This window comes from Vipera berus (assembly GCF_964194415.1).
Source record: "Vipera berus genome assembly, chromosome: 3".
NCBI classification, from domain to species: domain Eukaryota; kingdom Metazoa; phylum Chordata; class Lepidosauria; order Squamata; family Viperidae; genus Vipera; species Vipera berus.
The window spans coordinates 122,977,319-123,000,676 of record NC_138204.1 but is presented as its reverse complement, the minus strand read 5'-3'; the positions used below and the strand labels follow the sequence as shown (position 1 = coordinate 123,000,676).

Below are 23,358 nucleotides of genomic sequence, written 5' to 3'. Positions count from 1 at the left end.
ACAGTAAAACATACTTCCTATGTAGGAATAAAGCTGCAATTCATAAGCTATTTGTTAATAAAGACTTTGAGCTACAGTCAGCATTTCTTTTCCAAAAACATGTAGCAACTTCTTCAGTTGTTTCTGCTTAAAAATTAGTAAAGAAATATGAAATATTTTTAAATGATACACACTGACAACTGAGCAACAAACAGTCCAAGAATCCTAATTTGAAATGTTTACATCTCAATCTATATTAGATGCTATTCGTCATGAGCCCTGACAGCCTTGGTGGAGCAGTGGGCTAATGCCTCCTTAAGTAACACCAGCTGCCTGCAATTAGTGCAGGTTCGCATCCCACCAGGCTCAAGGTTGACTCAGCCTTCCATCCTTCCGAGTAGGTAAAATGAGGACCCAGATTGTTGGGGGCAATTAAGCTGACTTTGTAATAATGCCGCTTGGGGGTGTGTGAAAGCCCTAACAAGCAGGCATATACATAGAATGAAGGCTACTGCTAAGCTTGTAAGCCGCCCTGAGTCTTCGGAGAAGGGCGGGATATAAATGGAATTTAAAAAAAAAAAATCAACCAAAATAACAAAGCTCGGCTCCTGAGATGCTCCTATATCTTGGCACAACACAGAAGTGTTTGGACACTGCTTTCTTTTGTGATTTTATTTTACTTTCCAGTCTAATACACAGCTCTGGGAATTCCTCATGGTCTCCCATCCTACTACCAATCACCTCTGACCATTTTTGCTCACATGTATTAATTTTGAGATGAGTCAGTTCAGTTGTTTTTCTGCCCCCTGCTATACAGATTAACAATATTCCCTCACAAATCACAATCAATCACCTGATGAATTTTCTGTTCATTATGTTCAGCCAAGGAAAGACAATATTGTAAACTACTTACTATAGATGCTTTCTTTTATTGCAAACTCTTTAAGGCAAAATCCCTTTACATCATTTGGTAGGCGTAAAGACAGGACTTTCTTCTGCATTCTTGAGGACTTTCTAACAAGAAACGTCTATTTAAAAAAAAATCAGAAAAAAAACAAGACTTAGTAGCCATGTTTTCACGAATCTCATATTATGAACCTGCTTTGTCTCATCTTACATACAAGTAACCTTGTAGGATTTCCAAAACAGATACTACAGTAATTACTTGAGAGTCCAAAATATGCTACAAAGCTTACCGTAATATTTATTGATATTTTTAGTTACCCAGAAACTGTAAACGGCAAAACGTATTGCCAAGCTTTGTTCATAATGTTTACTCATTTGATCTTGTAATATGCAGATATTAGATTTTTAAAATCGTTTGGGGCCAAGAATTAATATTAATTCCACATTAACACATAAGGACACACATCAAACTACACAAGCGCTACTCCAATAAAATAATTGTAATAATTGCTCTCAGAACAATAACTTCTTTCCTATCTCTTTTTAAGAAATATTCGATAACATAATGACAGAATAAGTGAACCCATGTACAAAGTACCTACCAGAATCTTGTGTTAGGTCACCAGCTAAATTTGTCTAGTAGGGTAAAGGATGAAGAAAGATTTCTAAGATTTCTAAGAGAATAGTTGCTAGTTAGAGTGGGCAGCACTGGCCTAGGAGAGTCACATAGCTGCCCTCATCTAAAGCAGATTCATAATGTGCATGAATATTAGGGTTACATGAATACAAGCAATCGCTCCCCCTTTTCTCTCCTGACTAGCATCTAATCGCTATTCATATACATTAGTGATATAAAATGACACTGTGAAGAAGGTTGTGATGTACGTGTGTGGTAGAATGCTTAAGGAGTTTGCCTGGAATTGGGGGTTCAAGACATCCTATAACCATGGAAAACCTATTGGGTTACGTTAGGCCTGTGTCTCTCAGCCCAACCTATTGGAACAGAAAGTGCTATGAATTTTTTGGAGAAAAGGTAGGATATAAATTTAAGAAGCTAAAAAGTGATTGTCAGAATAAGAGAGAATGGACAGGGGTCTGATTCTAAAAGTAAGTCAATGCCCCAGCAAAGTATTCCTCTTGTTTTCAAGGCCAAATTAAAGTTGTTTCTTACTCCAGGAGGTTGAGAGCGTAGAATTTCCACTGCTTCAGCATCATTTAAGCCAAGCTGTAGCCAGATAGGGTGGGTATGAAGAAGTTTATCTAGTATGCTGAGCTTATTGGGGAGACTATCATATCCAGAATCTCGTATGATATTTGCAAAATCTTTCTGATCCGGGCACACATCACCCATATCTTTCTCTAGGCTAAAACAACAGAAACAAACAAAAAACAAAACAAATTAAAAGGCTAAGTTTAAATTATTCAGAAATAATCTGTGCTTGCAAAACAACCTTTAACAATGTATCTCGTTCATAGTTAAATAAAAAGAAATATTAATATGTGCTTGCATTCATTTTCGCCTGTATTTTATTGTAGGTGACCCTGAGAGCAACTCTGTAGGTTGACTGATAAACTGTAAAACAAACAAGCCAAATCAGTAAACATTTAAGCCAAGCTGGTCCATCTGCAAATGGATTGGGCTACAAGTGGAAACAGAAAAGGAAGTAGTGGCTTCTACTTCCTGAACACCCCTGAAGTGTTTCCAGCAAAATTTCTAAAATCTGTAATAGCTGCACACAGAGGGATTGCCAATGTCCTTCTTAGACTAGACACAGGGATGTCTAAAACTGAGATTAGGATATGGTGGTTGATGTTAAATTACAGGCCGGAGGTCCAGTTCTTTCCCTGGGGACTACTCCCATTAATAACGATTGAGGCTGCTCCTTGAGCTAGAACAATGTCATAAAACAAAAACTAATGACTAATGGATTATGACCAGAATATCTACAAAACATGGGCTACAACTGCCAAACATAGACTTCTCCAAACATTTAATAACATTGAATCTCAGGTGGAAGTAAATATCTTGTTATAATGAAATAGGATTTGGGTGACAAACGTTTGTGGTTGTGTTTTTTTTGGCAAATGGCCAACTATCTCTTTTTATTGACATTCCCTAACTAAAGTTTTCTTTTGAGCAATGCGTATTATTTTGCCTTTGGCATTGTTATAGGGAAGATACTCTGAAATCCCATTTGTGAAATGCATTTGCTTGTTTGGAACGGGAAATGTTGAAACAGCCCAGTATGTGTTATTTTTATTGTACCATCCATAGAGATATTCACAATGCTGTATCCTGTCTCTTTCCCATCAGAACCATGAGTGACCTGACAATACTTACATGTTCATTCTTTTTTCAGACTGTAATCCCAAATAGTAGCGAAATACTGTGCAGCAGCCATGAAAATTATGTGTCAATTGATAAAAGGTCTATCAAAACTTTAGCATAATTTTATGTCATCAATTATAATTGATTGTACTTTTCTACTTTTCTGGGTTATTTTAGATGTTTTCAGTTATACCTTTCATGTTTGGCCCTTGGCTGTAATAAAGATTCATTCATCCAGTCCTGTTATAGCTCCATCTGCAGATATAATAGGAAGTAGTATGTCTCTGGGCATGCACATAGCTTTGAAAAATAATTACATATCTTCAGCTAAATATGCTTAATTGTTTCCATAGGACCTGACCTATTAAAGATTCCCAATTACACCCTTTTATTCAGCCTGTAAAGCAAATGACTGAAAAGCTTATACCGCAGCTCCAATTTGAGGCAAGGTCTATATCATGGGTGTCCAACCTTGGCAACTTCTCCAACCTGGCTGGGGGATTTGGGGAGCTGAAGTCCACAGATCTTAAAATTGCCAAGGTTGGTCACCCCTGGACTACGTTATCCCAAGAAGCAGCGACTGGATGCCTTAATAATTTCAAAAGCAAGTTTTCAGTTCAAAATCCCAGCAAGAATGATACATGTGAGAGATAAGCCAAGAGCCAGTAGATGTCAGCCAACAGCCAATACTTACATTCAGCTTCAAGCAAGAGCCAACTCCATTGAATTGAGCACAAGCAGCAGCAATGGGCTTCAAGTGCTTGAAAGCTGCACCCCCCAATTATAATAGAATATAATCAATTGTTCAATATAGTTCTCTCTAATTTGGAATAGAATGCTACCTAGCTCTATCCTATCATGTATCTGAGAAATTTTAGCCATGTGAAGTTGCAGGCTGAAATATAGTGCCAAATCCTGGTCTGGGGTACTTGGCATCTTGATTTCCCCGTTAGGAGTGGCAATGCCCACAGTGATTAGCACAAAGGCCTGTTCACACACCACTGCTGCAGTCAATAAAGAATTAAGAGTATGAGTAGGCAGGATGCAGACCTTAGTCACTAAGTGGGAGGGAAGAGTGAAAGGAAGTTGAAGAAGGTAACAACCGGAAGTGCCTCACTTCTGCCCAAAATTCCTGACCAAACAAGAAGATCGAACTAGACCTCTGACCAAACATGAACTACTTTGATCTAGTGGCTAAGGCACCAGGCTAGAAAGCAGGAAACTATGAGTTCAAGTTCTGCCTTAGCCACAAAAGCCAGCTGAGTGATCTTGGGCCAGTCATTCTCTCTCACCTCATCTCACCTCACAGGGTTGTTATTGTGGGGAAAATAGGAGGAAGAAGGTGTGTTGGATACTTCTGCCACTGTATTTGTTAAAATAATAAAGGTGGGATGCAAATAAATAAATAAAATTCCACTGTTAGGGTTTTTCGTAATACGAATAGAACACTGGAGCAGTACAGAACACAAAGACTACTTGTTTTCCCCACACAAAACCGTTCTATTATACAAAATTCATCTCTTTATCTTGCTCTACTATCTTCTTGTTGCTAAAAGTTTACAACTATTCTTTTTCTACTCTTGTTTAATCTGTAAATTCCTATCTGTGTGTTCCATTTTCATGTCCTGATTCCTGTGTTAGCACTGTTTTCTTAACTGGTTCTTTTAAACTTCCCTCTTCCCCAGCTCTATAGCTCTTGCAGCCAATCTCCCCCCATTTGAATGTGAAAACCCTTTTCACTCCTCCACAGACTTGTGAATGGGCTTGTCTCTCCTCCCATTTCTCCAGCACTCACAGGCCTCTGTTTCTGGAACTAGTTTGCACCTGGGCTTGCTGCAAGTAGTGGCCTTGCTTGGGTTTGCAGACTCTGGTGGGGCTCTTTCCCTCCCCTGCGTCTCAGCAGTCTTGGGCCCCCAATAATTGAAATTTTCTCTTGCTATCTGAAGATGACTGCTGAGGTGCTCATCCTTGGGTTGGAGTTTCTCTTTCCCACAGCTCTGCTGTCCTCTAGTGTGACTCTTTTCCTTGGGACACTCACACACTTGCTTGTTTTCAAGTTTTCAAGCTCTCCAGTTAACTCTCCTTCCCCCGGTAGTACCAAAACTCTTGCCTGCCTACTCTAGGCGGTGAGTTCCCTCTTCCCCACTTTAATTACCGTATATACTTGAGTATAAGCCGAATTTTTCAGCCCACTTTTTGGGCTGAAAAATTCCACTTCGGCTTATACTCCAGTCAACAAAAAAACTTACCGAGGACTTGTGCGCGGCCGAGGCTTTGGTGCTTCCGGGATCGCGCGCACCTCTCCCAAGCCACCGCCGTCCGAGACCTGCCGAAGTTTGGGGAGGTTTGGGGAGGTGCGCGCGCACCTCCCCAAACCTCCCCAAACTTCGGCAGGTCTCCGTTCCTCCGCGCCCTGCCTGCCTGCTTCTTTCCGCAGCGGAAAGAAGCAGGCAGGCAGGGCGCGGAGGAACGGAGACCTGCCGACGTTTGGGGAGGTTTGGGCGCCTCCCCAAACCTCGGCAGGTCTCCGTTCCTCCTGCCGACGTTTGGGGAGGTTTGGGCACCTCCCCAAACCTCCCCAGGTCTCCGTTCCTCCGCGCAGACCTGCCGACGTTTGGAGAGGTTTGGGCGCCTCCCCAAACCTCCCCAGGTCTCCGTTCCTCCTGCCGACGTTTGGGGAGGTTTGGGCACCTCCCCAAACCTCCCCAGGTCTCCGTTCCTCCGCGCAGACCTGCCGACGTTTGGGGAGGTTTGGGCGCCCAAACCTCCCCAAACGTCGGCAGGTCTGCGCGGAGGAACGGAGACCTGGGGAGGTTTGGGGAGGTGCCCAAACCTCCCCAAACGTCGGCAGGAGGAACGGAGACCTGCCGACGTTTGGGGAGGTTTGGGGAGGCGCCCAAACCTCCCCAAACGTCGGCAGGTCTGCGCGGAGGAACGGAGACCTGGGGAGGTTTGGGGAGGCACCCAAACCTCCCCAAACGTGACCTGCCGACGTTTGGGGAGGTTTGGGGAGGTGCGCGCGCACCTCCCCAAACTTCGGCAGGTCTCCGGACGGCGGCGGCTTGGGAGAGGTGCGCGCGATCCTGGAAGCACCGAAGCCTCGGCCGCGCGCAAGTCCTCGGTAAGCTCCGGGCGGTCACTTGCTTCGCGTCTCCTGAGGGAAGGGGGGCGACTGGAGCGGGCGTGTTTCCTCGCCTGCTGGGCGCCGCGATTTGCCCGGGGAACGCGCGGGCCCCGAATGGCAGCGTGGAGCGAGGAAGCGGACAGCCAGGGCTTCCCCGAGAGCCGCGGCCACACAGGGTATTCCTGTGTATTCAGGCTTGCAAAATGGCGGATCGAGCCTCTGCTGGCGGCGGAGGCTTGCAGAACGGCGGATCGGCTTATACTCGAGTCAACAACTTTTCCCAGTTTTTGGGGGTGAAATTGGGGGTCTCGGCTTATACTCGAGTCGGCTTATACTCAAGTATATACGGTATTTTGGCCCAGCCAGTAACATGTGGGAGAGCTGACTCACTCCAAGTCTCATTTGTAAAACAGTGTCATCTTGGAGGACCTAAGTCAAGAAGGGTCTTCTTTGTGGCTGCTGGTGCTTTCACAAATCTTTTGCTTCCTTATAATTACCTAGGTTTTGTCTTGCATGTTACTTGGTTTGGGGTTTTCCTGTTTCCTAATGCACTGTTGATTATTAATGTCTAGTGTTGGTATTGTGGCTTTTGGGGACAGCCCTGTTTCTTTTTTAACCAAATATGCAAGCTGCCTAGAGTTACATCATCATTCAAGTAGCCTATGAGTTTATGAAATAAATTAATAAAAATGACCCATTCATAAATAATGGAAATTCTTCTTTCCCTATCATCTCTGCTGACCATGGGCAAGCTTCCTTTCTGATATCTGTTCCCAGATAATGATTGATTCTATAAAGTCTCTATCAAGAGATTTTGAAATTTCTCCCTTATTTTGCAAATGCATAGCAGTTCCCATTCATGAAGTGTAAATCCTCTTGATTCAAATTTATCTACACTGATGTGCAAGCAAACATATTAAATGCAAGGAGGCTGCATCCTTCTTTCCTCAACATTTCTCTTGGGGCATTTCCATTTTGAAATTAAAAATTATCCTTATAAGAGCAGCTGGAATAAAGAAGGCAAAAGGATTATCTTCTTCTCATTCTCCAATGGCACAAAAAAACAATAAACGCATAAACAGCACAGCTGATCCTTGAGTGAACTTGCTTTCCCATACAGATGCATACCTAAATTTCAAATGAGCTCTTTCCTACCAGTTAACATAACTTCTTTTGTCAGGATTTTTTCCCCACTCAGCTTATGTCCAGGCAATGTAATAAACAATGATTAAGCTATTTTCCTGAGCCCTTCAGAAAGGTAAATAGAAGTGGGTATTGCCTGCATACTAAGGAGGCTGCATGGGTTGTATGCTCTTGTGAAAGTTGAAAAAGCATGAAAAAAATAGAACTTTATAACACCTCACTGACAAATGCTCAGATATTAGACCGATGTCTTCCAGCGCCACCTACTGGAGACTGTTCTTCAGACAAAACCAATTCAGAACAGAACTACCTTGTTCAAAAAGATCGTCATAGTAGTGAAATCTGCCAGATGTCCCATCAAAATCAGCTGTGGCTCTTTTCCCTTGCCTATTTCCTAGTTCTGATCACTTATAAAGGAAATTTCAATACGACCCCAAATCAGACTAGAACTCAAACTGGAATGGGTTAAAATAATATTTCATTTAATGAAATTCTCAGTGTCATTCAAGCTTATCTGGAACTTAGTTCCCACCACTTGTTTGAACAGGTTACCCACTACTCCAAAAAGAGAGCATAGAATAAATATTAAGAACTCATCTTAAGCAGTAATTAGCCTACCTTGGTATTCCAGGAATCCTTCCCTCCTATAAGAACCATTAAGTATCTCTATCCTTGAAATCACTTTACCAAATGGGCAAGGATCCAAGACTTCAGTAATGCAATATCTAAACACTCGTTTGTACCAGCTAAAGTTTGTAGATAAGCTCTACAGGCAGCCCCATGTAAAATGCATTGCAATAGTGTAACTGGGAGGTGACCAGGGCAGGAATGAACGTAAGTAAGTTCCCTTAAAGGCACAATGGGTACAATGGTGCACAAAATAAAGTTGTGGAAAGGCCCTCCTAGTCATGGCTGCCTCCTGCTCTAAGAGCAGGAGCTGTGAGTCTAGAAGAACACTCAAATTGTGCCCATGCTCTGTTTGGGGCAGTGCAGCCCCATCCAATACCAAAAAGTATAGACTGTAGACCTAGAAGTAGAGGAGCTCAAAACCCAAGGCCACTCAAGTCTTACTAGAGTTCATCTGAAGCCTGTTGTTCCCTATCCAGATTGTCACAGCCTCCAGACTCTGGGATAGGACATCCACAGCACTGCTTAACTTGCCAGAAGCAGAGATGTATAACCTCATCCTACGGCAACAGATGAGCTCACCCAATTGTCATATGTAGATGTTAAATAGGAGAGGACACCAACCCCTGCAGCATCCCACATGGCAGTGGCCAAGGGCAGGAACTCTCCTTCCCAGTCACCACTGATTGGAACTGACCCCATAGAAATGAGGTGAATCACAATATCGTGCCACCCACCTCCAATCGTCTGAGTCACTCCAGAAGGATACCATGGTCGATGGTACCGAAAACTGATGAGACGTCAAATAAGGCAAGGAGGGAGCCATATTCACTATCCTGCCTGTGCCAGAAATCATCCAGAAGTGCAACCTGTGTCATTGCCATACCATATCCAGGTCTGAACTCTGACCGAAAAGATACCAGATATTTTCCCTTCATCCAAGGTCCTCTGAAGCTGCTGCACAGCCACTTTCTCAATCACCTACCCCACAAAGAGGATACTGGAATCGTGGAGATGGTTTCTTGAGGAGTGGGTAAAGCAAAGCCTCCCTGAGAGATGAAGGAACAACCTCTTCACTCCAAAAACTCACTGCTATTAAAACCCACTCAACACCCCCTGAGACACTTTCACAAGCCAGGAGGGGCATGGATCTAGGGAGCAGGTGGCTGAACTCACAGGTTCCAAAAAATTCAAATACTATTTTGCCAAGTACGTGCAAGTAAAACCACTGGATCCCAGGTTAATTCTATATATACTGCTCAAAAAAATAAAGGGAATACTTAAACGACACAATGTACTGTATTTAATAGTAGGATGTCTTATTTTGTGTTCCCTTTATTTTTTTGAGCAGTATATTTTCATTTACAAGTAGTCCTTGACTTACAACCACAATTGAGCCCAACATTTCTGTTGCTGAGCAAGACAGTTGTTAAGTGAGTTTTGCCCCATTTTACGACTTTTCTTGCCACAGTTGTTAAGTGAATCACTACAGCTGTTCAGTTAGTTACATGGTTGTTCATGGTTGTTGTTCTTCCCCATTGACTTTGCTTCTCAAAAAGGTGATCATATGATCCCGGGACACTGCAACCATCATAAATATAAATATAGACTAAAAGAAGACAACATAATGAAGTGGATGGTTCATCAGCTGAATCCAAACCTTATACTGAAGACTTACTAAATGATACAGACACTCAGAAATCCACAACCATCAGACAGGATAACAATTAATGCAAAAGTCTTAGGAGAGATGACTGCATTCTGCTTCTACTTTCCCAGGCTTAGTTTGCTACAGCATTAAGAAATCTTGTTGATGACCTAGGAGACATTAATGATTGCACACTGTCTTACTAATTTTATCATTATGCGATATTAGCATGCTCATGTTTTATATGCCTGAAGTCTTCCCATTTACTATGCTGTAGTTCACATTACCAACAGTCTCATACACACAAACACAAGGTGGGGAGATAATATTTCATTTGAAAACTTACACATTGTTGTCAATTCGGTAAATTTAACTACCATCAACAAAGCTTAAAGGCAAATTTGAAGTACAGAACTGATACAAACTGAAATAGAATTTTACATGTACATTTGATTCTACTGAATCCAAATGAACTAGCATTCTTCAGTGCTTTTTAGGAGAAAATATTTTTTCCTAATTTTAAAAATGTAGACCATTTTATGTAATAACCTTTTAGCAGTTAAACCTTAAAGAATTTCTATAAGCTTTCTGTAAAGAACCCACATGCTAATAAATGAACTCTTAACTGTAGAATTTGGATCAAAGAAAACAAACATTTTTACAGGAAGTTAGGAATGCAGCATAAAGAGAAACATAAAGTATATCATTACATTGCTAGCTACTGCCAAAGCAAACTGCTTTCAAGTTCATCCAAAACCCAACTATTTTTCACAGTTTAGAACTGTAAACAATATATACTGAAGAAAACCACCTTCTTAATTAGCACAACACACCCTTACATTAGCCCACCAAATGAGTCCAGTGATACAGAATTTTAATTCACCTTGGTAAACTGGTGCGTCCAGCGTCCAGTGTCAAATCTGTGTGTACCATTTCCTGTTTCAGCTCTCCGATTTCTGAAGCAATTGTGTCAATTAGCTTGAAGGACAAAAGGAATATGTCATCAGAAAGTGGAAGATGTAGAAATAAAAGAATGGACAAGATGAGTCACTTAGGATTACAACTCATTTCACCCTGCCTAATTCTGACTTCCCATTCTTAAGAGGAACCAATATAATAATGCACGTATTTCATTCAGTCACTTATAAAATCAGCTTGTGGCAAACATACCTAATACTCTTTCCTCCTCCTCTTTTCCCCACAACGTCCATCCTTGAAGTTGGTTGGGCTGAGAGAGAAGACTGGCCCAAGGTCACCCAGTTTTGGGATTCAAGCCTAAGGCGGGGTTAGAACTTACAGTCCCCTGGTTTCTAGCCTGATGCCTTATAGGCAACCTCGGCTCTTTTATGACTCAGCTATGCTGACTCAGGAATTCTGGGAGTTGAAGTCCATGAGTCATAAAAGAGCCGAAGTTGCCTACCCCTAGACCAAAATCATTAAAGAAATGATTTGTAAAATCCACTTTAACATCTGTATTGTTACTGAACTGATACTGGAAGAGAAAAAAATACGCAAACCACAAAAAAGAAATTAAATAAAAGACACATTTATTAAAAAAATCTAAGTTTTGAAAGCTTGATCACACAGAATATTGTTTACCACACATTATTAAAGAACCCATTCATAAAAAAGAGAATGGACAAATATCAATAATCGAAGATTATAAAACCACTGTAAAGAGGATTTTTTTGCTAAGCCCTGTCTTGACACATTCATATTTCTTTATATAAAGATACATTCCAAATTTTGGATATATAATTCAAAAGCAGATCTCCAAATTCTGTTACGCTTCCTAAAATCATATAAATAAGCATGGAAATTAAATAAAAATGGAACAATAGTGTGATAAGCTTTTGTACAGAGCTTTTATACAAGTCTTTTCTCCATTGTTTTGACTCAAAACTCAGCCATTTTGAGAAATTCTGTATGATGGAAAGATACCTATATTCCATTAAAGTGAATTATAATTATTGAAATGAAGTACTTAATTTCTAAGGGATTAAAACACCAACCCAATTTCTTTGAACCACTAATGATTTCTAAGAAGCAACTAACTATAGGGTGTAATAATAGTGCAATTATGAATAAATAATATTATAGATTTTCAAATATTACATGCTTGGCATGTGGAATACTGTCATTGTCACGAGTAATTCAATGTAAATGAAATGCTTTTTCAGTACAAACTGAAAAATTATACATGTATTTTCTTCATAGTGTTTTCCTGCAAGTGCAGAATCTGTTTTTTTTCTGATCAACTAAATATTGATCCTTTGGGTGGCACATTTTCTCAAAATGCATGTGAATTTTGAGTTCCTTTTCTTCAAATGTTGGGCTTCCATCCATAAATATTTACTAGTGTAAATATCAGAAAATAATATTGCTCTATTCACTCAGGGCTTCTGCTGGAATTTTATGGCAAGATTTGTTATGTGCAACATTCAAAAATCAAGTTTAAAGTAATCTATAACAGGTGTACAATTTTTAATATAACTTTATTAAAATTTTAAAATGAAAGATAAAAATAGAACTAAGATTTAGAATAAAAAAGGAAGAGAAAGAAAAGATATAAGAGAACAGGAACAATAACGCAGTGGAAAAGAAATGTAAAATAAATACTTCCAATTTTCTTTTACAGCAGTTGTAAGTATAAATATAAACTAATCTCTTATTCCATGCTTACAAATTTGCTTATATTTCTGTATAAACTATTTTTCTAATTATCAAAACCATTTTTTCAATTTGTGAAAAAGTTAATAAAGTATTTCCAATCAGCATTAAACTTAGGCAACATCCTATCTCTAATTAAAGTTGTCAAATTGGCCATCTCAGCAAGTTCCATCTTCTATGACAAGTATATAACTGATGTTGAAAGAATAAAAGTCTAGTGGAAACCAAATATGTCATTGTGACTTAAATGTATATGCTACCATTTTGTTTTTTAAGTAATAGTTTGTGCCAAGAACTCCATATTCGGAATTCCTTGCCCATGTTTAAGGATCTGATATATGCATACTACATAACACTACGCCATTATTTGTTTCAGATATTCGGTGAATAAGTCATAAGTGTTCACACATAATGCTAATCCATAATCACACCTACATATAACCAGACCACATATGTGCAGTATTGGACCTCTGACTGACTACTATCTTTTTTAATACAATGAAAGTTTCTAAAGATAAAAAGCATGGCTGCACTATGGGTTCATCTGGGTCCCCAATCTCTACATGGAAGAAGTACAAGCCAAACCCCTAAACTTTTTCACAGGAATTCCACCCACTTGCTAGTACTTGGGTCAAGGTTAATACACAGAAAATGGAAGCCTTCACCAAACACATTAACTCTGTGGACAGATACATTAAGTTCACACAGAAAGATATTAAAGAAAACAGTCTGGCTTTTCTAGACTATGCAGTGCACATTAAGGAAGACAGAAGCCTTAACACTGAAGTTTACAGAAAACCCATACAAAATATATTGTTTCACATTTCTGTCCACCAGGGGGAACCACACTACGTCTCTAAACACAAAATATCCGCAGTATTTCAATCAATATCCCCAATAAACTCAGACTCATGATATAAATTGTGAATTATATTATGCATACCTCTGACTTATGTAATCAGAGGTATGTATAATATAATTAACTATTTTGATGTTTATTTATATTTGCTTTCCTGTGAATTCATCAAGCTGAAATTCATTATTTATTATTTATTTATTTATTTAATTAAATTTTTATACCGCCCTTCTCCCGAAGGACTCAGGGCGGTGAACAGGGCATATCTTAAAACTACAAAAGTACAAAAGTTAAAAAAGAATTAAATTATTGCCCACAATAAAAACAATAATATATATATATATAAATATTAAAACCCTAAGTGATTCCCCATCAGGCCAGGCCAGCTTGTTCAAATAAATGGGTCTTTAACCCGCGCCGGAAGGAGCGGAGATCCGGTGCCATCCGGAGCTCAACCGGCAGCTGGTTCCACAAAGCCGGAGCGCCCACAGAGAAGGCCCTCCCCCTGGGGGCCACCAGCCGACATTCTCTGACTGGAGGCACCCTGAGGAGGCCCTCTCTGTGGGAACGCACGGGGCGGAGGGGAGTTGACGCCGGCAGCAGGTGGTCCCCGAGGTATTCCGGACCCATGCCATGTAAGGACTTAAACACCATCACTAAGACCTTGAACCTCACCCGGAAGACAACTGGTAACCAATGCAGCTCGCGGAGCAAAGGTGTAACATGGGAGTACCGGGAAACTCCCAAGACAACTCTCGCGGCCGCATTCTGTACCAGTTGGAGCCTCCGAGTGGTCTTCAAGGGAAGCCCCATGTAGAGAGCATTGCAATAGTCAAGACGAGAGGTCACGAGCGCATGAAGTGTTCTTCCTTCCCTTCCCTTCCTATCCCATCCCATCCCATCGCATTCCATTCCATTATGAACAACTAAGCTGAACACTTTGAAGTCCAATAGCAGAATACATTAAGGTCTATTTTCAAGTAACAAGATCAAAAACAATGCTTGGATATTTTTAATGTATTCCTGACATATAATAGGTGTGCAAAGTATAATTTTATCTTATTCTTAGAGATGGCATGCCAGTTATGAGGAAACAAGCTGATGTTTGTCTACAAGCTGATATGCTTTGGGGGGATTGGATAGAAAGGTTTGCATCATAGCCAGAAAACAGGGATTCTATACTTTTGAACAATATAAATCAAATTCTTACATTGGCAAGAAATGTACAGTAGTGTCTCTTGGATACAGTACTTTTCAGCTTCATAATTAATTCATCAAGTTGATGGCACTCCATATACACAGCCCAAAATATTTTCCATTACACAGACAATACTTTTGTCATTAAAAAAAAAGGAATAGCTATACACATCAAACAAACAATCAACAACTTTAAAGGTGTAACATTTGCAAGAGAAGAAGACAGCAACAAAAATTACCTTTCCTGGATATCTTCATCAGCAGAGGAAACAATGGCAGGCTAAAATCACAAGCATATTAAAAAATAATTCACATAACCAAAGCAGCAACTCAAATGCCTCCAGGGGAACTGAATGTAAACATGATTCAGACAAGGAAATGCACAAGCAATAGTCCAAACTCCAAAGGTAGATTTCCTATGGAACACCTCCCAGTCCAATGGAAATCCTGTAACTTCATTAAAAAGTGCTTATCCATATACCCTACTGTTACCAAAGGGTATGAAAGAAGATAACTCTCCCATAGTGCACATCAAACACATCTGAGACAACCAACAGACTATTATGAACTCTTGGCATCACTGTGGCACAAAAATCTATCAAACATTTGAAGCAAAGCCAAAGTCCTAGTATTGAATTAAAAACAGGAGGCATCCCCAACATTCAGTGTATGGACTGTAACAGACACTGTAGGACAGATACACTGAAAATTGCTAGAATAAATCCATGAACATCAATTGACAATCAAACGATATGAAGAATACTCCTCATCTCTCAAGACAGAGATGAATTCATTTTTTCAAATAATTTTATTAATAATCATACACGTAAAGGATAAAAGTCAATACAAACTACAAAATATACAAAGAAATATAAACAAGAAAGGAAAGGAAAGGGGGTATGTGAGAAAGGAAAAAAAGAAAGAGAAATAAAAAAGAAATAACTTCCCCTTTAATCCTAACAGGTAAAAATAAGTTTTATCACCTTGTAAATAAATAAAACATGTTGTCTCTTTTCGCCATAGCTCATGTCTTAGATAAGGAAAAAGAAATATAAAAGCTAGGTCAATCAATCTTTATCAGTAAAAGTCCAATAAGGACAACCAGATATAAGTATTTTCTTCAGAATTTCCTCCATACCTCATTTAAGTCTAAATACTCTGTCAACTGATCTTTGTCAATAAAAGTCCAGTAAGGCAACCAGATATAAGTATTTTCTTCTTTTAACCCTAATCAAGCAAGCCAAACTTATAAATCTTCCCTGCTTTTTTAAAAGATATTTTGACCCCCTTCAAAAAAAAATAAATCCCAGAGGTAATCTGCTGCTCATCTATGTTTCAAAGCAAAAATCCTTTAGATTTCTCTTGTATCCATAAGTAAAATTTATCCTTTTTCTTTGTCACTCCCAAGAAAAGTCCTTCCAAATGTTAGTAGAGCTGTTTTCTATATCCAGAGAGGGGATGAAAATATCCAAATCAAGATCATCTCTTTAAGGAATATCATCCATCAACTCCATTTGCATTATATTTAAGGTCAAATTAATTTCCGAAACATCCATTGCAGCTCCTTCTTGTTTTATAACTTCACAAGAACATGTTTATCAGTTTTATCAAGCCTCTGATCCATTATCCAAAAGCATAGCTGAAAGGTATTCAAAAGTTTTTTTTAAAAAAAATTTTTTAAATGAAAACGCTCTCCATTTTTCCCATAAGAAAATATCTTCTAAATAATTCAAAATTATAATTCCAGATTCCACTGGCCCCTTAATCCATTATTAACTTTCCAAAATCCATATACTAAGTGCCCTTTTGCTGCATAGTAAAAAAAAAATCATTTAAAAATTTTCAAAATGAAATTTACACCATTGCCTTTTAAGAAGGGTGAAACTCATCCAATAAATACAATAGTATCTTGCCTGTCTGAAGAGTCTTAATCTCTTCAATATGTAAAGAATTTTTAAAAAAATAATCCAAAAAAGTGATTTAAGAGAGAAGGCTCAGTCATATCCATAAAGACTAATATGCAGGTTTGAGCGTGAGGTAAAATTCTGACTCTCAGCCACTCCACTCTTAAAGCTGACTGCAAAACCGACCCTTTCCATGGTCTACTCATGAAGAATGGGTGTCTGGAGTCATGTGGATAATCTCAATGAGATCTCTTTTTGTTCTGGAGAGATTATTCTGACTCCGATCCAGCATTCAGGGGCAATTCTATTCACAAAAGCTATCTTGCTGGCTATTAAAAGCCAGCAATGCGCCCGTTCACTATGGCGCATTTTCGACCAGAATTTCAAATGGGAAAGTGACGAAGTAGGCCAACCCAAACTCTATGGAAGCTTGGCAGGAGGACAAATCAGACATCAAGAGAAGAACAAGGACAAACTATCTATATGCCATTAATAATTAAATATCAAGAAAGGAAATCAGTAGCCCAGAACACATCCATCCTAGAAACCAACATCCAGACAAGCAGGAAACAGCCCCAGATAAACAATTTGAGAAGAAACAATGCTCTCTAATCAAGGAACCATCAAGGAAGAAACCTCACTCCAATAGACTGACAGGGCTAGGCACTATATATAAATATCCAGGAAGCTTCTTCAAGGACTGTGAAGCTGGCCTCATAACAAAGTGTCAGCAGGAAACCACCAAGCTCAAAGAACACCAGGAATCCATCATATGATCTTGAGTTAGCAGTGAGTAAACAATGAAGTAAGTGGCCATGTTTGCTAATGATATCAAAGTGTTAAAGGTGGTTCTATCAAAAACAGATTGTTAAGAACTCCAAAAGAATGGCAAATGAAATTCAATGCAAACTAACATAGGTGTGTATTGATAGAAAAATCACCAATATATTTAATATGAGCTGACAGAAAAATAATTTGAATTTGAATCAACATGTCAGTCCTGTATGAAGCTGAAATTCTGCACTTGAAAATAATATGCAAAGTACACCAAACTTTGGAGCATTTCATTCCTTTTCCAGAGATCCCAATTCCCCTCTGGACTATGTTATTCTGGATATAGCTTGGTGATTTCCTTCTGAACTGGGGATTATTTTGTCTGACCCTAAAATACATCAGAGGTTTCTAGAATGTTCCATCCCAAAATGCTAAATTTTGCACAACCCATTTTTTAGACCTCATTCTCTGGCTTAAAGGCCATTATAAATGTTTTTATTTGATTTGATATACAGGTAGTCCTCAACTTACAACAATTGTAACCCAAATTGCAAGGTAGTTGTTAAGTGAGTCACACCTTATTTTATAATATTTTTTGCCAGGGTTGTTAAATGAATCACTCCAACTGGGAAGGTCACAAATAGCAATCATGTGACCCTGGGATGCTGCAACCATTGTACATGCTGGTTGTCAAGTGCCCAAACTGTTCTGATCACACAACTGTGGGGTTGCTGCAGTGGTTGTAAGTGCAAAGACCAGTTGTAAGTTACTTTTTCAATGCTATTGTAATTTTGTACGATTGCTAAAAAAATGGTTGAAAATCAAGAATTACTTATATGTAATTCTGGAATCTACAGAACACTATAAAACTAAAAAAGGTACAAAAAAGGGTAAAAAAAATTATCACAGGCTATAGCAGCTTCCCTGCAATAATTTTTTTAAAAAAAGCCCTAGAACCATGGTGGCGAACCTATGGCACGGGTGCCAAAGGTGGCATGCAGAGCCCTCTCTGTGGGCACGCGTGCCGTCGTCCCAGTCCTAGGCCTTCAGCTGGGTTTTATAAAACCTTTTTGCTTTAGGCCTCTGCCGCCGTGTGCAAAAAAAAAAGGTTCAATCAATCAATCAATTTCAACTTCTCGCGGGGAAAAAAAAGATCTCGCAAAGTTGGAATTGATTGATTGAACTTTTTAGTCCCACCCAGTCTGCCGTTACCACCGCAGCCACGCCCACCCAAAGAGGCATGCCCACCCAGCACCTGATGATACATAAGTGGGTTTTGGGTTGCAGTTTGGGCACTCGGTCTCTAAAAGGTTCGCCATCACTGCCCTAGAACAATTGGGACTCTTTAGCCTGTCACAAAAGGAGGTAAGGTGAAAAATGATAGAAGCTCATAAAATGATAAAATGATGAAGATAGGAACAGTGATGACTTTTTTCTTCTATTGTCAAGGTATGTCAGTATCACCCACTTTAACTTACATCATGGAGAAGTGACACTGATAGAAGGAAATAACACAGTGTTTAAAATATTTTTAATCCCATTTATAGAGCCTTGGTGGAGCAGTGGGCTAATGCCTCCTTAAGTAACACCAGCTGCCTGCAATTAGTGCAGGTTCGCGTCCCACCAGGCTCAAGGTTGACTCAGCCTTCCATCCTTCCGAGGTAGGTAAATTGAGGACCCAGATTGTTGAGGGCAATAAGCTGACTTTGTAATAATGCCGCTTTGGGGGGGGGGGCGAAAGCCCTAATAAGCAGGCATATACATAGAATGAAGGCTATTGCTAAGCACATTGGTTTGTGCTTAAAGTGTAAGCCGCCCTGAGTCTTCGGAGAAGGGCGGGATATAAATGGGATTAAAATAAAAAATAAATAAATAAATAAAATATGGAATTTGCAGGATCACAAGTGGATTTGGATTAGACAAATGCATGAGATTGGTTAATTTTAAGGAACATTTTTGCTTCTAGCAATATAAACAGAGACTGTACATATGCTCTTTGCTGGATAGACAACAACAGAGACAAAAAGACTTCAGAAAAGAAGCCAGAATGTGCATAATTACAGTCTAACCATCAGGTTATAGAAAATAAAGGAAAGGTGTGAAAATGCAGGCTAAACTTGCCAACCATACAAAGTCAAAATATACAGTCATTTATAGAGGCAAATGAAGTTAAATTAAAATAATTATATTGAATTCTTTTATAAACAGGATTGTAAAACAACACAAACATTTGTAGAGGAATAACACATTCGGGAACTGATTCATTAGATTAGAATGTGAGGTACAGCAGTTAAACCAGCTATCAAACAAAACAGCACTCTATGTAGATGTGAACTGTTTAAAGTTGAAGCTAAAGTGTGACAGATGAAAACAAATACTAACCTAAAAAACTATGACCTAGCAATTTAAAAAGATTTAGTGCATTTGCCTGGAGTTCTTGGTAAATACATTTTTACTGGAATTTGGTAAATTAATAAAAAAACCCATCGTGAAAAAATGGATGTAAGAGAATGCACAAATTACCACTATTTCAATAATGGTTTACATAAGCAAAGCGTTCTTTACAAATAAAATTACAACATGCATGGAGAAAGACACAAATGTCTTTAAAAGCTTGATGGAATGATGATATGTGGAAGATAATTCATTAATTTTTCTTGATTAAATCAGGTTATCTTTTGTTATAGTGATCAGAAACGCACTCTAAGAAATGAATTCAGAGAAACATGGTTCTGAATAAGATAAATAATAAGATAAATGCAGATTGTTACCTCACCTGTTTAACATAGACAGCAAAAACAAGTATGGCAGGACTGAACAGGTAAGAGATGGAATTTAAAATGGAAGCTGAAGCACTAACAGTTTGAAACTTGCAGACTCTGTAAACTCGCAGTAAAGAAGACTTAGAGGAATTTATTAGCAGTGTAGAAATAGAAAATAAAACTCTAGGTTTCGGTTAAATATTAAGAAGACAAAGATAATGTAAACCAGAAGGCAGATGTTGACAAAGAAATGAACATTCAAGAACATATAAATATGATTAAAATATTGAAGTAAAAAAAATTACTCCTAGGGAGGAAAGTTCATAAAAGATACGAGACATTTTATGGTAATGGATGACATTAAATTGAAGAAGAGAGGCACCTATAAATTATTTTTTGGGGGTTGGTGATGATTGATCCTTGATGAAATAAAAATAGGCTGTTCCATTCAGATCTAAATAGAAACTCAGACTAAAGATGGCAGGAATTTGTCCATTCAGATGCCTGGGGCCTGGCGTGATTCAATGGTACTATAATAAAGAGTGATGCATACGGTAGTATAAAACAATTGTACAATAAATGTTAACAAAAAAGAAGTTTTAAAAACACAATAGCAAGCAAAAATATGTTACCAGTGGAATGGTTGCATCTTAAACATATCTCCTATTCTTTTACAGATGTGGTCTTTTGTGGCATCATTTTAACACTGAGATAGCCAAACATAGGGTTTTAATTCTAGTATAATAGGTGGTATCCATTTCCTGCACCTGCGGGGAGGGAAACAAGGATAGGAAACTACAGCTCCCAAATATCCTTATTCTCCAGTCTGCAATTTATTTATTTTTCTCTTTATGAAAGAGATTATTTATATGTCTAGGCAACTCTATCCACTTGCCAAACATAGGAATTTGCTTCAACTGCCATAATATAAACCACTATTTCCACAGCTGAAGTGGATTTAAAGAAATGGACTTTCCATTAATAAAAGCAAACCATTAACTTCCTTTAAGTCAGATATCATAGCAAACTGTTCAATCTGCCCGGGAACAAAATTTGTAGCAGCTGAATTCTGAAAGCTGCAAATATGATGCAGGTGGCTAGACAACCCTGGCTTATTTAATAATGCCATCTTCTTGATACATCTGAAATTAACCAGAGGTTGAACTCAAACCCAACATGCTAGACTAAAATATGGCTATTTTATGGTTCCCTCTGTTACACAAATGCAGCCACTCAGTAGAAAAACAAAGAATTTTGCTTTTTAAAGGAAGGGCTTTGAACTCAGCAACTGCTTCATGCACAGAAGACCCCAAATTCAAACTCCAATTAAATTAGCAGAAATATGAAAGTGTACGGCAATATAATTTATTGTCTTGTGCACGAGAAACAGTTGATCTGTTATACATGATTTCTGAAATGTATGGAATATAGACTTTGAGAGGAGCCAGCTTAACATAGTTCTTAAGGTACCAGGCTAGAAATTGGGAGACATTGTTCCAGTCCTGCCTTATACACAAAGCCAACCGGGTCATCTTGGGCCAATCACTCTCTCTTAGCCCTAGGAAGGAGGCAATGGCAAGCTACTTCCAAAAAGCTTTGCAAAGAAAACTGCAGGGACTATTTGGACAGTCGCCAAGAGTCAAACTGACCTGAAGGCACCAAAAACAAAAACAAAAAAACCTTCAAGGGAATATAAATATATTCTCATAATGTTATTTTGTTTGGGGACCCCAATACCATTTGACAAACCCTTTTACCCTTGCAAACCATTCCTACTTCTTTTTTGAGGATCTTCATCAGTCAATGATTTTTTTTAGTCTTCTATCAATCCATTTCCTCTTATTTTAACATATTTTGTTTTTTCAATTTGTCACATACTTGCTTTATATGATAAAACCATGCCTCTGTACTTGTTTCATAATGGTCACTTACCTCACATTCATTTTTGTATTTATTCATCACCTATTCATTCTTGACCTTGCCTCGTCTTGTTTTACCACACGCACTTTAAATAATCCGTTTAGACTTTATATAATCTATTTACCCAACTCTCACTTCCACATGAAAAAACAAAGCCTTCTTGCCATAGTTTTGTCCAAATTCTTAAACCGAAAAGCAGTGGGCAGATGGCTGAATATACATTTTGAAATAAAATTTATCTTCTTGGTTTTTTTTGTTGTTTTTTTTTAAAAGTACCACTGTTTTATTTACCTTAAAAAAACTTCCTCTCTCTTCAAGAGACTGGGGTTCCATGGCAGAAGCTGACATTTTCTCTGGGAAAGAAAGCCCTGCTGAACTCCTCCTAAAAACAGAGACATATTTAATGGTTACTCTGGGCTATAGGAAATTCCTTTCCAAGCCGCAGAAACAGTCACAACAACATTTTTGCCAAGCTTTTTTTCCATTAACAACACAGTACCATTTCTTTCCTACGGGAGCCTTTAATGTATCTTTTTGACCCATTATTTCCTGTGAATCACACTTTAAAGACAGTGCTACTGGCATTTTCCCTTCTTCACAAACACACCCATGCATTGCTTTTGATGCATTCTCACAGGCTCATTGTGAAAGAATATAAAGAGGCTTAACAGTTGCTTATTTGCTTGATCTCAGTCTAAACCAGATATGTCAAACACAAGGCCCGGATCCGGCCCACGAAGTGGTTTCATGTGGCTCGTGAAGCCATCCTGGAAACAGTGAGGGAACGGCCCCCACTGCCTTGGCCCTGGCCCAGAGACCCTCAGATCTGTCCCACTCCTGCCCAGGCCCCCATAGGCACCCTTGATGTGAATGATGTAGAGCTGGCCACGCCCACCCAGTAGGCCACACCCACCCTGGCCATACCCACCCGGCCCCCTGAGGGCAACCGCAATGCTGATGCGGCCCTCAATGAAATTGAGTTTGACACCCCTGGTCTAAACTAAACAAATACAACAGGTTTACTAAAATTCTACACCTAATACAACAGAACCTTTTCCTTTTTAAAAACATATTTTAATAGGTTTCATTATAAGGTAAAAAATACAGGAAAGGCAATAGTTAGTGAACTAAGGGAAAGGGAGAATTGAAAGGAAAGAAAAAGTACTTATCTTCCCATTTTCAGTGCCGTAAAATGCAAAAAAAATTTATAACCTCAACTTTTGCTTTATATTTCAAGCCATTTCTAAAATAACAAAATTGGTCTAACCATTAAAACCTAAAATCAAAGTTTCTTTTTTTTTGCAGTTTTGAGAAAAGAAATAAAGCATTGAAATACTAAACCTGTACGCCCTTAGCTACTTCCACTGCACATTCTTTGGCAAACAAACTTCTAGTCCTTATCTAAAGGAGGGTTTTTAAAACACGAACAAGGCTTTATCTGTGAATACATGTTTGTCCGGAAGACTTAAAAGTCTGCGTTTCAGTAATAATTTACCATCAGGCAGAAATTAGAATATTA

At 38.9% G+C, this 23,358-nt stretch overlaps 1 protein-coding gene across 2 annotated transcripts in view; it reads right to left on the bottom strand.

Moving 5' to 3' along the window:
- The window catches only part of RIN2 (Ras and Rab interactor 2), a 52,960-nt gene extending 30,743 nt beyond the window's left edge, over nt 1-22,217 (bottom strand). For both annotated transcript variants that reach the window (XR_014026119.1, XM_081325249.1), the window contains exons 1-4: nt 22,131-22,217; nt 10,640-10,734; nt 2,057-2,249; nt 893-1,007 (exon numbers count right to left, since the gene is read on the bottom strand). Coding sequence is in view for 1 of the 2 variants with exons in the window: in XM_081325249.1 (XP_081181375.1) it covers nt 893-1,007; nt 2,057-2,249; nt 10,640-10,734; nt 22,131-22,187 (460 nt within the window). In the remaining variant the exon portion in view is untranslated. The remainder of the gene's footprint in view (nt 1-892; nt 1,008-2,056; nt 2,250-10,639; nt 10,735-22,130) is intronic.
- Between the last annotated feature and the right edge of the window lie 1,141 nt (nt 22,218-23,358).